The sequence below is a fragment of the Augochlora pura genome, chromosome 6, assembly GCF_028453695.1.
Source record: "Augochlora pura isolate Apur16 chromosome 6, APUR_v2.2.1, whole genome shotgun sequence".
NCBI classification, from domain to species: Eukaryota; Metazoa; Arthropoda; class Insecta; order Hymenoptera; family Halictidae; genus Augochlora; species Augochlora pura.
Window position 1 is genome coordinate 2227760 of NC_135777.1, and position 16843 is coordinate 2244602.

A 16843-nucleotide genomic window follows, 5' to 3' on the forward strand; every position below is an offset into this window, starting at 1 on the left:
TTGCAACTGTCCTAAACGTCCTGAATCATGAACGTCGCTTTTGTATCGTCTCGAGTCACGATCGAATTACCAACCTCGGAATGCCTCGCCGGTGAACGTCTTACCTTAGCTCCTCGTTCCAGCTTCTTCCGAGAACTCGGACACTCTGCCACTGGTCTTCCATAATCTCCGATGTAAATTTGTATTTTGTAAATTCGACAGGTTGCGAAGCAGAACAGTCGCAACGAAAATGATAAATTCTTTATTAACTCGTGGATGATCAGTTTCTGCGTAAGAAAAGATGAGCCAAGTAAAGGAAACAGGATTTAAACAATTTATTTGTCATCCGCAGTGCAAAAAGGGAGAGAAAATGTTCATCGAATCGATTGGTTGTTCGAGGATACGCGCGCCCAGGGGGAGGCGTTCCCGCTGCGCGGGCGTCGCCTCGAGCAGCCAATCACCGTTGTCGACCGTTTCGTGGGTCTCACGGTCGAAAAAAGGAAATCCATCGTGATCGTTCGGTTTACTTCGTCTGATTTAATGAAAATCCATTTTTTATCGAGAAAGAGACACGTACGTATATATAAACAGCGGTATTTGAACACTCGTTGAGCCTCGATCCAGTCTAGCGATCGAACGGTTCTGCATTCACGTGGACTGAGGTCGACTGGACTTGGTCCGTGTCACGATAACGGAGAAACGAAATTAGATAAAAAGTTCGAGTTCGATGGTTCGTGAAAGTTCACCGTCGAGACCAACACGCCCCTCCGTGCCTCGCGCGCGCACGCGCGGCACGATCGGCTCGCATTAAAATTAAGCGATTCCGAACGCGTCGGTTAAACGAGTTCCTTAACGAGTTATGCTAGGACAGACCGTTCTCGTAGCTGCCTGATCGTCCGTTCTCCTAAACTTTACGATATCTGTCTTTTTTTTTTTATTTTGTAACAATATTAAGTGAACCGCCTCTGTGGGCCGCGGTTTAAGGCTGTGTCTTTCCTGTCCTTCTACACCGCCTCTTTCCTCGGCTTGAGAAAAACAATTTCCGAACGAAAACAGAATGCGAAGCTCCGAGTCTAACCGCGAGACGGCCAATCGCGGTCTATCACCCGAGGATAAATAGAGAGAACGAGCTCAGAGGTTGGGGAAAGTGGGCGGAGCACAGAACACGTGGGCGGAGCGACTCCAAGCAGATTTTCACCGCGAGATGGGTGCTGACTGAACGAAACTGCAGAATTGAATTCGAGAAACGGAAAATTACAGCAGCCGATGGGGCGGTGGAAATGCTTCTTTTTGCATCGAATAAACTTTTCGGCGAAATAACAGATCGGCGCGGACTTCTCGATGGACTCGCTGTTAGATACGTGGAAATTCTCAGCGGTCTGCTCGCAACGTAAATATCGAGTTTTGTCCAGCCAGCGCGGTCAGTTCGAAAATTCCGCGTGAAAACTGACACTGCGGAGGAAGAGGCAATATAGTTCCCATAGTCCGATAGTTTCGCAGAGGTGTTCGTACAAAGTAAGTTCCCCGCCAGCGAATTCGCAGTCCCGGCTGGCACTTGTGTAACCTAGCAACGATAATAGTAAGAAGAAGAGTATCAGCAGCGATAAGAGAGTATTGATTAGTGTTACAGTAACGGTCGTTATAATTTAAACGGTAGAAATCTAGCGTCTTTCTTTCTGCCGGGCACCGAGAACTCGTGGAGCTATTGATGCACCCCTGCCGGCCTCTAATTCGTTACGGAGATTCTGTACACCGGTAGTGAAGATGTCGACTTTCTCCTGGCTATCACCCGTTTACAGAAAGCACACCTGTCTCCGTGATCCTTTGATTAACTATCGTCCACCATCCATTCCTCTGCTGTACACCGTCATCCTTTGTTATATGCCAACGGACGTTCCGCACAGAAATTCTCGCCGGCTCGTCACTTTTCTCTCACTGCTTCAGTTTTGCCACCTTGCGAGCAAGATCGAAGACAATCAACACCTTCGGGATGACAACTCGAATTGGCATACAGAAATAGATAGAAATATTCAAGTATCGATCGACGTCGCTTTTTAACTCTGTCGAGCTATAGTAGCTGCCAATTTGATATTTGGAATATACAGGATGTGCAAAAAGTCGCTTGCAATTGGATGTTAAACATTGTTAAAGAATTTATAACATTGAAAACTTTTCGATATGAATTGGTTAATTTTGACTGACTGTTACTTTACAAGAGACCATTTTTGTTTAAATTAAAGCTAGGAACTTCAACTTTAAGGTGATGTTCTTGGATCTTAAATTTGGCGCCTTTTTGCCATTTTGACGCTTTTTAATACGGGACCATGTTTGTTACGTTGAAAATTTCCGTGGTTGAACATTTACAGCTGAATGATCGCTAACCCTTTATCGATCGAATTCTTTTTTTAAATATCTATCTGCAGACAATTCGCGAGACATTTATTTTGATATTTCAGGTTGACAGTGTTGTCAACCGTCATTAATATTGTTACTGGTTATATTAGAGACTTTATATAATTAAGACGTATACGTCATTTTGTGAAGAAACTAAAATTAATTGGTAAAATGTCAATATATTAGCATGTGATCTGACAGTTACACGGACTCATAGAAGGTTAACATTTCCGCTTTAATTAAAAGGAAAAGAAACTTGACTGTGATTTCTTTTTTACAAAGTTACGGTACTTTAAAGCAACCCTTCAAGATGTAACATTGACACAGCCTTGTATTGATATAATGAAAACAGGGCACGTATTAGTATGCAGTAACAGAGCAACCTTGACATCCTGTATATTCATGCACGTTTCTAGTAATTTTATGAATTTTAACGAGTCTCTTCTTTAACCCATTAACTGCCGACCTCCATTTCGGGATTTTGAAATTTTACGCACACTATTTAACGTCGTTCTTACAACGAAATCATTTGTAAGTTGAACGCAACAAAATGATCATATTTGAATCATGATATCCTTTGTTCAATTCTTATATTATAATTAAATGCCATACGCAAATATGAAATTTAGAACATACAAAATAATTCGTGCAATAAACGAAAACTATTTCCTATTACTTTTCATTTATGTAACCTGCCACGAATACCATTTCGGACATTTTAAAAAATATAATACATGTTTGAAAACAAAACATAAATTGAATATAATTATATTGTTACAGAACTTTTTGTGCATATATATATAACTTTTTCAAAGAGAATTCTAAAAGAGAAAAAATTAGCAGTTGATGGATTAAGAATTGTGGGAGCGAGTATAAGACTACTTCAAACATCATCTGACACTCGATCATTTTTTTTTAAAAAAGATTCCGTCCCGAAAGTGTTGAGGAGTTGCCCACCGGTGCGTACTCGGCGTGAATGCTCAACGGCTGCGTCCGTGCAGGTCCATTCTCTCAAGATCAGCCCAAATTCGATAGTTGCAGCGTCACATGAAAACGTTGTCCATGCCGGAGACGTTCTTCCTGGTTGGGGTGGATGTGACGCCCTCGTCCTCGAAGGTGACCATCTTCTCGCGACTCCTGGTCGCAGTCCCGGTGCACTCTAGCAGCCTGGACTGGTTCGACGGGTTGGCAACGGACGTCAACGGGGGCGTGAGGGCTGCGGAGGGTCGCAATACTGACGAGGGCGGCGGGGGTGGTACCGCCATGTCGGTGACCGCCGCCGCGGCCAGGTTGAACTCGCTGACGCTTCTCGGCACGAAGTATTCGAAGTGCAACGAGCTCTCCTGCTGGCGGTGTTGATGATGCTGGTGATGGTACTGCGTCGGCGACAGGCAGCTCCGTCTCAAGGACTGGGCGCGCTGGAACTGCTGCACCGACGAGTTCCTCGCGTCCGTGACGACGGACTTCTTCCGTGGCAGAGAATGGTGGCCGGGCGACGGTTTTATGGCAGTGTTGGATGCATGGGCCAGAAGCTTCCCGTCACCGGGACTCCTGGCCTGATGCTGTCAGGATGCTGGCACCATGGACATGGCGATTGCTTCCTCTTCTTGCTCGGACAGCCGCGAGTCACTGGTGCCGCCGCCGTCGTCGAGGTCTCCTTTGAGCCCAGGACCGGAACCTGCAAAGAGACCGGCACGCGTTCAACCGACCGTCAGATTTCAGGGCTTTATACGCGCGGTTATATGCTAGCTGTTTTTTCAACAAAGGGGTCTTGCGGAGTGGTCAAGATGCTCCATCGAAATCCCCGACGCGATTTTTATCTGGTCCGCTAATCTCTATCCGTTCAAACGCAACTGTTAACATGGGTAAACGTTTCGAGACCTGCGCCGGCTGATGATCTCTTTCTGATTCTGCCGTCCGTTAATAAGGAAGGGTCTCCGGGCGTGACAGTTTTTAATGAGATCTTGCGCGGGGGTTTTTCAGATACTTAATGTTAGAATTGTTAGTGGCAAAGCCAAAAATATAAGCCGCCGATTTGTATCGCGTTCTATTATGTTAGAAAAGTGTTCGCAGGTGCTGAAGGAATGAATCTTTCCATATCTAGGTAGTGCAAGGATGTTTGACAGTCTTCAAGACGTCTTTTCAAACGAACGTCCTAGAAACATCCTAGAAAGGTCTTGTTTCAAATATTAAAATGTTTTTTAGTGTCTTAAAACTTCCTTTAGAGGTTTAAAAGATCATCTTATGGTCGCCTTATGAACTTTTCGTAGACATTTTTAATAGGACCAGATAATTTTTGTTTCATGTATTGTCTTTATTTACTTTCGTTTCTAGACTTTAATAACAGAAGAATTCAATTTTATTTCGACTTAGAAGGAATTAATAATTGATTAGCTGTGATGTAGCTGTGAAACCGATCGTATGGCAAATGTTTAATACTTTGAAAACGACGTTGATATTCAAAAAATTAAATAATTTTGTTGAGTTTATATTATTTTTAGTATTGAATGACTGTTTATAATGTTCAGATAAAATAACAGAAACCTATTTTGTACTACCTATTTCGTAAAATATAAGCAAAATAAGCAAAAAAGTCACGAGACAGACGCGTGTCACCCATCGATGATGCACGCCGTTGTCAACATGTTAAGTAAAAATTATTATAATAATACCGGGTATTATTAAGTTCAGTTTGACGCGCTCTACCACCGGGGAGAATCTCATGAAAAAGTGTCACCCTTGAGGACCTCTGCTTCTAAAATTCGCGGTCCATTTATGGGAAGAATGTTCGAACTGTTGCCAGAAAGCGCGCCATGGCAGCGTCGCCATTATTCTGACGACGCCACCATGGGCAAGGGCTAACTTTTGAACGGGCCAAAGCGGAACCGGGGGATTTCTCGGCCGGAATGATCTAGCGGTTCCCCGTCGAATGCCTGCATCAGGGATACCTGTACCACCGATAGGTCCGACCACCACCCCGGACGACATGCCGCAGGTTCTACCGAAGACCCTGACCACGCGTACCACCTCCTCCTGGACGAGGTTGAAGCACATGGCGATCAGGCCCATCCCGGCGAGTATGTAGAGCGAGCAGGCGCACAAGCTGAGCTCCTCCAAGGTCGCAGTCGCCGCGTTTCTGCCAACCGGCATCAGGTCACCGAAACCGATCGTTCCCAGGCTGGTGAAGCAGAAGTAACCGCCTTCTAGGAGGCTCCAGCCCTCCAGCCGATTGAACATTATCGCCCCGCCGCATATGTAGATCAGCATGATCACCAGGCATAGGCTTATCGGTATCCTGACGGAGTTCGTCTCGACCATGTATCCCGGCGACGATGTCGTCGACAGGGACAACGAGCACGGGTGGAAGTGCCGTTTACCGTTTCCGGATGACACGTCCTGAAATCGTCGAGTGCTTAGTGAAATGCAATCACGAGTATCATCGGTCAGACGAGGACCCTGTTTTATCGGTCTGAAGGCAAATTGTGCAAATAACTTTTCTGAATGACGTAGGAACCCTGGCGACAGGTGCTGTTCTAAAATAGTTCAAACCTTTGAAATAAAAATTATAAAATAGTAAACTATTTTCGGATAGCACTTTTCAATTGAGTTTCAGAAATAAAGCTCAACTCTTATGTAAAAGATCTCTGGTTGGGATAAAAGGATAGATTTCTACCTAAAATTAAGAAATGGGAAAAGTGGTTGATTTTATAGGCAGATGTATTGGACACTTGTTGGAAGTTTTGTTAGAATCGGTGTACTGTTCGTTGATGATAAGATAACACAATTTCTGTCGAGAAGCAAGGGTAAATGAAAGAAAGAAGGGTCCACTGAGAAATAAGAAGACTAATGAACTAACCGGTCAGTAAACCAATAAACTAATCGACACGAGGAGCAAAAGGGATTTAGTCGCTACTCCATATAATCACGTCTCTTTCTCAGAACATAACTCAACGAATAATAATCAACAGTCGTTTCTTTACTATCGCTCAGTCTTAAGTCTCTCGTTTCCCGAAAATTGGGGATTTGTAACTAAGAAGGTATTACTTCTGCCAATTCGATAAATACGTTTACCCTACCTCCGCGAGGGCTTTGACATGGATGGGTTGGTAGATCTAGGTCCCCTACACTTTTCTCTATGCCATCTACTGAAGAACGGACAGTCTATCAGTCACCGATGTTCTCTCCTACGAAAGTCAATAGGAGAGACAAAGGATCACTGTTATACGATCATCGAAGTACCTGAAGGGCGGCGGTAGAGCTAGTGGTAGCATGAAGTAATCCCTCGCTTCCGCAGTCTAACAAAATGGCGCTGCTGGTGCCCCTAGTCCCCAGATCGTCGCAAGAACTCTCCCTGCTGGCTGCGTAGTAATTGCCGGACTTTGAGTCGACGTGGTTGTCGTATCTGTAGGTCTTGCTCATGATACCGCCTACAGGCGGAGGAGGTGGTGGCGGTTGTTGCTTTCGCGTGCAGTTTCGAGGCCTGCAGAGCCTGCCGTACAAACGGCGGAAGCTTCTCGCGAGGACATCACCTACTGTACTCAAGTAGACCAGCATCAGGGGAATCCCGGCTAGGGCGTACACTATCGTGATCAGGCGACCCCAAATCGTGCGTGGTGCGATACTGCCGTACCCTAGAACATTGGATTCACATGGTAATTATTGTATCGGAGTGTTTACAATCTTTAAGGTACCAGGAGACTTTGGGCCGACTCATGACCCTTGAGCGAGCGAGGCTGTGAAGAAGCCTTGGCTAATTTAGATTCTCGAAATTAGACATTGGAACTTGGACATTAGATTCAGGAAGTGGGATTCTGGAATCTAGACTCTGGAGTTTAGACTCTGAGACTTGGATTCTGGAACTCTGACTCTAGAACTTGGACTCTGAAACTGAGACTCTGGAACTTGGACTCTGGAATTTGAACTCTGGAACTTGGACTTTAGAACCTAGACTTCAGAACAGGAATTCTAGAACCTATATTTTGGAACTTAAACTCTGAAACTAAGACTCTGGAACTTGGACTTAGGAACTTTGACTCTGAAAGTTGGACTCTGGAACTTGGACTCTGAAACTTGAACTCTGGAACTTGGACTTTAGAACCTAGACTTCAGAACAGGAATTCTAGAACCTATATTTTGGAACTTAAACTCTGAAACTAAGACTCTGGAACTTGGACTTTGGAACTTTGACTCTGAAAGTTGGACTCTGGAACTTGAACTCTGAAAGTTGGACTCTGAAACTTGGACTTTAGAACCTAGACTTCAAAACAGGAATTCTAGAACCTATATTTTGGAACTTGGACTTTAGAACCTAGACTTTAGAACAGGGATTCTAGGGTCAACACTATGGAACTTAGGTTTAAAAATATAGAATCCAAGTATTAACATCTAACGTTTGGATTTACATTTTACAAGTTAGATTCCAGAACCTGGACTTGAGAAACTAAAATACAGAATTTAAATTTTTAAACCGAGATTCTAGGTCATAGGCTTTAGAATCCTAAACTCTAGTATTTATCCTCTAGGATTTACACTTTGGAACCTAGGCTCTAGAACTGAGACTTTTGAACCCGGAATCTGGTACCTAGATTTTGTAATCAACGTTTGCAAGTATAGACTTTCGAACTGAGATTTGATCACCTAGTCTCTGAAGTTACACTTCACAACCTGGTCTGCAGAATCTGAATTGGAGATCTTAGAATTTATAGATTCTTAAATTTAAATCCTTGATCTTCACTTTAGAACCTAGACTTTACGACTGACATTCTAAAACCTGAACTCCTAGGACTTACACTCCAGAATCCTAGACTCTAAAACCTAGACTCGCGATGAATCTACATCTATCAGACGAATGTTCTCAGGTCTCACCGATGGTGGTGATGAGCGTGAGCGAGTAGAGCAGACTGCTGCTGAATGTCCATCGTCGATGCGGCCTACGATCCATAGGATGATCCCTGGATCTCGTACCGACCGGTTCATACTGGGAAGAAGTCCGTCTGAGGCCTCGCGCCAAGTTCTCTTGGAACTCGAACACCTCTCTAGCCGCCAGCCGAGTCCAATTTTCTTTGTAGAGTACATTCAAATCCTCCGTGATACTCCAAAGCCTCTCGACCGTGCGTGCCCTGAGCTCCATCGCGGCGGCGTCATCCTCGAGGCTGGGCACCACGTAGGATCCTCCCTCGGTCTTCGAGCCTCCGGTAACGAGCAGGTCGCTCGATGAATCCTGGATCAACGGGGATTAATTTCAAATTGGTTTAAGGATCTGCTGCATGCATAATCGTGACGGAGTTCCGAACCGAGCTCGTCGACGTTCAAATTCTTGTCCGGGGGATGCTTGCTATTACGTTCACGGATAAATCATTCGGAGATGCTCCATTTTAGCTTTCTAACCTCCCCGTTGCACCGTTATTTTCACAATGATTAAGACCTTTTGGATCGTAATATTAGATTGCCGCATATGAAATATCGTTATAAGTTGTCGTAACTAGTTGACAAAATTTAATACTGTGAGAAATTTTTAAATCCAATCTCGCCATTGATCTGAAACCAACATGCATTGGTCTCGTTAACAACTTGGTAGTTTTAATAATAAAGAAAAATAATCGACAAATATCGTACGATGAATATGAAGTTAGTTATGCCTAGAAATCAACAAATGGCATAGTCACTGGTACCCTCTACCCTACCATCATCTCCGAAGCCTGAAGTGCTTTAATTTCGATTAATAAGTAATTGATAAAAGTTGATACCGAAACTACCAAACTATGAGAAATTTTTGGATGAACCTGTTTATTCAAACACAGTTCAAATAAATCTCGCTATTGTCATAAAACATTGATCTCGTTCACAAGTCGGTAGTTTAAGTGTTAAATAAAAAGAATCGACAAGTAAGATACGATAAATCTGAAGTTAGGCTTGAAAATATAGAAACGGCACAGTAATTGGCCAGCCCAACTAGTTTTCGAATTCTGTCACCGTAAAGGAAGCTCGAAGAGTACGCACCGTCTTAAGGCCACCCTCGAGCGCCATGAACGCGAACGCGCCGAGCAGGGTGTAGCCCAGGACGAGAACGCAGACCCCGAGGCTGGCCAGCAGGCCCGGCGTTTTGGTGGAGGTGGAGGTGCTGCAGCTGCAGCAACAGCACAGCAGCTCCGCGCCCCTGACGGAGGTGCTCAGCCGCAGCGCCTCGGCGCTCGCGTTCGCGTTCCTTCCGGGACAGCATCTTGCCCTCTGGTAGTAGTCGCCGGTGGCCTGCATCGTTCTTCCACGGTCTGATCAAACCGGTGCTACCGTCGCCGCCGTCGCCGTCGCTGTCGCCGCAGCTGCAGCTGCAGGTGCAGCGACCGACGCCGCAGCTGCAGCCGCAACCGGTCGCCTCCTATCGTTCTGCTATCCTCCCTCGAGCCTCGTCCATCTGGTGCGGTGGCAAGCCTGTCACAGAGATTACCGGGATCCGATTAGATGTCAGCCCTCTCCGTTCACCGCCGCCTCCTTCTCCTCCCCGACACCGCCGGGCTAATTGCCCCTTACTTGGCAATTAAGGCTCCGCATGGCACGCCGAGATCCTGCGATACCATGTATCTTAGACGCGGCCTCTCGCGATCTTGCATAGATTTAGCCGGCTTGGGAGCACGCTCTCGCGGACCTCGTCGCTTTTCCACGCGCAATCTAGACCCTAACATCCTCACCCTTTCACCGCGGACGCTATATACGGAATAATATAGCGGGCCGCGCAGCGATTGGCCCCGACACTTTTCCATGACACCTCCTGAAAGGGGTTATTGTTGGGGCCAGCGTGTGCGCAGAGACCTGGACCGTGGCCGCTTAACACGCTCGTTGCCGTACCAGTGTTACTAAGGGACACGCGTCTTACAGAGTCTGGCACGAGCGCCGAAAATGCGACCCCTGCTGGAAAGATTCCGATCGTGTACACTTGTGCGATGTTTGCGAAGTATATTCGCGTTTTAGAGTAATAAAGTGTACTTTGACGCAGATAAGGTGAATTGAGAATGTAGGTGGGAGATGTAAATGGAGCGATGAAATAGGTAGTGACGCAATTTTTCATTTATCATCAAGATGATATCAGAGAGGAAATAAAATGTTATGCGGGCAGAAGTAGATTATTGTGTTATCAACCCTTTGCCGTACTATTTTTCTAAAAATTACGATGATAGAATTTCTTCGACCGCATTAATTTCTTCGAAAAAAAAGGAATTTTATTATCTACTAAAAATTGAAATCGTTTCGTCCAGCCCTAAGCAAATTATTACTTTTATTACGATCGGTAACCTATAAATCGATTTTCTCTCCGATTGGTACCCTCGTTGTCATGGTAACCAATAATTTGCTGTCCATTATCCAGATAAATGTACTTTAAATGCACTACCGTGAACTTCAACATTACAATACAATTTTTTAAATATGAAACATCTTTCGCAATTAATAAAACAAATAAAATTAAAATCGAAACGAAAGTTTAAGATCGAGCTAAATTCTGATAGACGAGAATGTTTGTAAAGCGTTAACGATAGTCACTGTACATAATTAAACACAATTTGCCAGATGTTCTATTCATCCTTATTGCTAAAATATCAGTAGATCGAGCTGATCAAATTCGAAAAGAATTACCACCCAGTATACTCTCGGAGAAAGATCGTCTTCCTTTTATAGTGACAGGTTAGGTGCAAGAAGCTGCGACGTCGGAGAAGAATCTCGCGGTAAAGAGCGGTCGTTTAAATGGCGAACTGAACGGCAATGAAATAAAGGTGATCGCACGGGACCGGTGCGGCCGCGCTCGTTCGAATTTCTCATCTCTGTCCAGGGCGAGCGCGGCCCGTCTAAAGAATTCATTTAGAAAAGTGTATGCTCGAGGGGAGCGCGATCTCGTTTCGCAGGATCTGTAACTGACGCGGCGTCCCCGGGGTCAAGCATCCGGCGTGCAAGTATTCCCGTAAACTGGAACAACGCGCGGGCATTGTTTATCCCCCTCGAGCCACCCAGAAGTGGAATACGACGGAAGCTTTTTGCGTAAACAGCGTGAATTCCCGTCTCCCCGGGCGACCGGGGGTCCGCGCCGCTGCTACCCACCGCCGCGGTTGTGCGCGCTTGTGCCCGCGCTCTGCCCAGCGAACGAGCCGGAGGCCCTCTTGTCCTCTCGGTCGTGTTTTTCAATTTCCTGCCGGGGCGAGCGTCCCATTACGCCCGGAGTTAATAATCGTCGTCGTCGCTCGCTCTTGCGTTCGCCGGCTCGCTCGCTCGCTCGCTCGCGAGAGCGCGCGCGCGCGCGGCCGGCTCGATTTCCCGAAATAAATGTCCCGTTTTCGCGCTTTTAACCGGCATTCAACGCGCGGAGGAGTCGCGGGCGAGGGAGGGCAGAAGGGAGGGAAGAGAGAGGGTGCGTGCGAGAGAGAAGGAGAGAGGAAGAGAAAGAGAGAGAGAGAGAGAGAGAAAGCCACGCCACTGATAAAGCGATCGTCCTACCATCGCGCGCGTGCACAAGCAGAAATAGCCACAATCGACCTCCAGCCACATATCCGCCTCCTACGCGACGCGCAGGAGGCCCGTTAACGCGACCACACTTTCCTAACAGATGTACCAACCCGGCACAACACGGTGGGAAACATTGCTATCACGCCAGCCACGGACTACATCGTGAACTGCTGCGAGGGTTTCTCTCCCTTCCTCCCGCTCTCTGTTTTCTCGCCTCTGTCCAGGCTAGTTTAAATACAACCACCCGCGTATCGCGTGCACGTATCTTCTCTTTTGCCTTGCGACCGTGCCCGCTTCCCTACTACCGGGATACAATGAACAGTTTGGGACACGCTTCAGTTCTCCGCAACTCCAGATTCCGTGTCATTGCTGCGATTCGGACGGCATTGTGCTCTCTCGCCGGGCTACCCATGTCGCCAAGCGTTTCGGTCGCCCAAGGTCAATCAAGCGGCACGTATTGTCGAGTTGCTGCTCGGTTTCGACGACGATGACGAACGAGACCTTTGGCAGATGTAGAACGACGTGTGTGGTGTGGCGCGGCTCGTTCGGATAGGAGAGGGTCTGTTGGATAGCTCCGAGACAAGGATATATTGTGTTTATTGGAAAATTTTGACGGATAATTAAGTAATAATGAAGTTTCGAGCTTTAGTAAGTATTGAATGTAATAAATATGCACGTGTTTATTTAAGACGTATATTTCTTTAAAGATGGGATTAGTTAAAAATTGTCATTGCGCAGGCTAGGAGTTGGTAAGCAATGACGGAAATTATATTGTACAATAGATATTATTAAACGTATGAGAAATTTACTGTATTTACTTTATTACTCTTTAACCTCGAAAACGGATATAACTTTTTGGTAGACCGTGAATTATGAACGAAAAACGTTGACCAATAGGAGGCGAGCTAAGTCGACACAAGTTCGCTGAGTCAAAGAGCGGAATTGGGCTTCATCTGCTTGCTAATTTGGATAGTAGAGAATCGACAGGCTAATGTAGATATTAGAGAATCGACTAGCTAAGGCTAGTAGAGAATATACTTGCTAACTTGAATAGTAGAGGATCTACTATCTAATAATAATTCGACAGAAAAGTTGTCTAATTGGATAGTAAAGAATCTACTGACTAATTTGTTCCATTTATAATTTGCTGACTAGTTTTCATAGGCTATACACTTCTAGTTATTCTGGATAGCAGAGATTATACTAATTAGCCTACATCGAACAACATCTCTGTCAAATAAAAGAGAATCTACTGACCCTTTCACAATCTCAGCAAGTCGATCATAGAAGAGCATAGGGAACTATTCGGCAGCACATGATCAATATCAGAGGATCATCGCCTGCCTAGCTCGCGGATGATGTCGATAGCGTCACAGGCAGTTCGAAGAGGAAATGAGTGGCAGCTCGGAGTCGCCATAGATCGGCTGCCAACAGTTATAGTTCCGGTTCGGTGAACGAGGAAGGCTACAGCCATTCGGTGCCCACTCAAACAGTGTGAATCTCGAACCGCCTACTTAGGTCCATTGTAAATGAGGATAGACGGCGCAGGATGGCGAGCTGGGTTAATTGGTTGCTCGAGGACACTAGTCAAGACTTACCCCCTGCCGTAATGGTTAGTTTCGCCTTGGTGGACGGGGGTGATATAGCGAAACGCTTGAGACATACTTGAATTGTACTGAAACTAGAACTTACTACTTTGGAGTATAGCAAGTAGCGGTTGAAGTTAGAGATGGGGGGAGGGGGAGGTGGAAGGGTGTAGGCAAATTGGTGTGTGGAAGATGGTGGAAAGAGAGAAGGGGTGAAAATTGCAGTAAGTTTCGTCCTGGTGCCGCGGCCGACGATCGTTATACCGAGCCAAAGTCTGCCTCTGGATGATGAATAACTCTCCTGATCGGTTCAGGAAGCTGGGGAATGGTAATCGTTGACAGTCGGAGCCCCGGCGAGGAGATTATTAATTAATAGATAGACAGCGGACGGTTCGAGGGGTAGATAAAGGTGGATCCGTTTGGAGGCGGCTACTGCGGCCAGCTGGAAAGGTGAAACTCTAGCCAGAAACTAAATCGTCGTCCGCTCCAGCTAATCCCTTTCGTGTTCCAGATTCTAGGTCATTATTGGATAAGTTAACCCCTTGCAGTGTGTTTTCTTTCGCGGCTGCCTTGATCAGCTATTCTCCAGGCACGTAATTCGCCTGATAGAACGAGACAGTTTTTGTTTCTCCCCTTTGTCCTCCTTTACTTTAGTTTTAAGATTTTAATGGGGGGAGCTTTTAATATCAGAGCTTTGATTTAGACTAAATTAATAATATTTCTAGTTAATGGAATATGTATGAAATTGTATTTAGTATATAACTACTATTTAAAAAAGCACTTTATTTGCCATATTCTGTATCACATAAGAAGATACAAAATATTTAATCAATTTACTATTTCAAAAGTCTACTTTTCCCGAACTCTGCTATCCAATATATACGAAAAATTATTAGAAAAATTCAAAACAAAACCAAATATGTTACTGACAATGACTACTCACTGACAACAAAGGTACGAAAGTTTATTTAGAAATTAGCAAGTTCTGCATTACATGAGAAGACGAGAAATATCTCTAAAGACAGAGATCTCTGAAAAATGGAAATATAGTTTTAGCACAGAATATACTACTTCCTCCCCACTCTGTAGCTCAATGTATACAAAAAACCATTACAAAAATTTAAAAACTAAAATAAATTCCTTATTTCAACATAGACTCGTCTCGCTAACAATAAAGGTAAAAAATATTTCTAAAGGTAAAAATGTCTGAAAAATCGAAACATATTCTCAGCGTATTAATTGTAAATTATAATATTTAATGAAAGCTCCGGCACAGGAAAAATTGACTGAAACGCATGGAAATTGGAACATCTAGCTTACGACGAGCTTGACAAAATCGAATTTTCGCCGGCTAAATCCGGCAAACACTTCGCCGTGCTTCCCTAGCACCATTAACGAAAATTCGTTTAACTTCGCAAGAAAATTGGGAGAAGGTGAACAACCATAGACGGGGTCCGCGTCTCCCCATCTCACGCCGCGATCTAAACGGACGCGACGCGACTGACGGATTATTAACCAGCTAACAGCCTCATGGTTGGAAGGCTGCTTAGAGCCAGGATTAGGTTGGCGGATAATTTATGCTCGGCCCAGGAAGCTATCGTAAACGGGAGGACAGTTAGGGCACCGGCGGGAAAAGTGTCAGCTAACGAACCCACTCGCGGAGTGCACGGGAATGCCTATGCTACAGGTGGTTCATGGTAGTCGTGTGCAAGAAGAGGAGTCACGTGCACCATAACGTCCAATTTCATCGTGGAATTCCCAAGAGCGTTATGAGATCTTAATCCGCCACTTTTGTCATTATAAAGAGCTTATCTAAAATTCACCAGGCCATTCCCGAGTCTGATGGAAGTTGTCTCGAACCCGCGGACCGCGAAAAATCGTATAAATTCGCGGCCGCGATTACCGGGTCTCGTTTCCCATGGTAAGGCGGCCGACGTCGCGCGTCGCCTGCGTCAATACGGGAGGATCCCCGGTTAACGACGCGTGTGCCGCGCGCCAAGGGTTATCAAGGGTTAATTACGCGGCGTGCGCGCGTAAATAAATATCACCCTCTATTTACGAACGTGCGTCGCGGAAAATGAGGTTGCGTCAACTCATTTTTCATCCTTTGCCTTTCACAGGCGGCTAAAGAGCCGCGACACCGTAATCGGGCGAAATTTAAATATAAAAAAGCACGCGAACCGTCACCGACGCGCTTTCATTCAATTTTTCGGATCTTTTCTGCATAGAAAACGGACCTGTCGACGGGGCTTCCAGGTTATTCCAAATCTTTCGCGGTTTAATACGTTGTGGGAATTCTTAGATCGCGATCAATAGGCTGCGGATTTTCATAGAAATTCGTATTATCGTGGGTTAGTTTGTAAAAATTGGAATTAGAGAAAAGTTTCCTTCGTCGATTAATAAATTACTTATTGCACGATGAAAATCGAAACGCTGTTGGGACCTTGTTAATTTATACGTTTTCTATACGAATATAGATTGCAAAATTATTGAAATATAGATTATAAAATTATTCAAAAAGCACTCGTAAAATTATTCAAATAACAATGTCCAGAAAAGATATTAGTTAATAATGCATCAGCAATCAAACTACCGAGAAGTAATACATTTTTGATGGAGCTATTAAAAAACAGTTATTTGCAACAATTAATATGCAAGATATTAGTGCCAATAAGCAATTGGAAAACATTATATTCCATAACTTTCATTCAAATCGATTATTTTCCGAAATGAATCCGGCACAATTAAATTCCTATAAATTCAATTTATAAAAATTAATTAAATCTAGTATCTCCATTAAATTTACGTTCAAGATAATAATTATCGAGAATAATCTTATTCCAGATAAATTATTATTCCACTAAATGTTTATCGGCTAATGTTAAATTTAATTCGTTAATACCTATCGCTTATTCATCATTGGAATAAAATGCTGCCCGACTCAGGTGTAAATTAATCTGCACGGCACTCTTTAATTATTCGAATACGTTCGGACGTGTGGTTTATATTTCGAGAAAAATCGACTCCGAACGCGAACGGAGTTGATCCACAGAAATTTACAGTAAACCTCCGGTTACCAATTTTGATCGAACTGCTTTTCCCGTTCTCTGCGTATTTGCACGAGCTCGGGGCAAAAAAAAAATCCGCTCCTACGCACGGGACTCCATAAACAGTCATAAATATTTCCTTTGCGTCGCAAGAGAGCGGGGAAACGAAATATCCTAGATCCGCCGGGTTTCGACGAATTTCCGGGCAAACATCGTATCCATAATTCACCGGTGTGCGAACGAAGGAGCGAACGATTTCGGTGGAGGAAACGCGAACGAAAATTCCGATGGCGAATAGGGGTAGGTCTGACGAACGGCGATCGTGCTATTTTTTATCGATTGTACTTCAAC

General features: G+C 44.7%; 2 protein-coding genes across 2 annotated transcripts in view; both read right to left on the bottom strand.

Annotated features, from left to right (window-relative positions):
* Positions 1-3416: 3416 nt before the first annotated feature.
* On the bottom strand, positions 3417-3911 carry LOC144470899 (uncharacterized; the record flags this gene model as incomplete). Its single annotated transcript, XM_078182490.1, has 1 exon — positions 3417-3911. A coding segment is annotated over one exon (495 nt), but the record flags the coding sequence as incomplete, so codon positions are not given.
* Positions 3912-3938: 27 nt separating this feature from the next.
* The window catches only part of LOC144471207 (potassium channel subfamily K member 18-like), a 40382-nt gene continuing 27477 nt past the window's right edge, over positions 3939-16843 (bottom strand). The window contains exons 2-6 of the mRNA XM_078183036.1: positions 9373-9801; positions 8239-8593; positions 6613-7004; positions 5322-5769; positions 3939-4051 (exon numbers count right to left, since the gene is read on the bottom strand). Of these exons, the coding sequence (XP_078039162.1) occupies positions 3939-4051; positions 5322-5769; positions 6613-7004; positions 8239-8593; positions 9373-9627 (1563 nt within the window). The 5' untranslated portion in view covers positions 9628-9801. The remainder of the gene's footprint in view (positions 4052-5321; positions 5770-6612; positions 7005-8238; positions 8594-9372; positions 9802-16843) is intronic.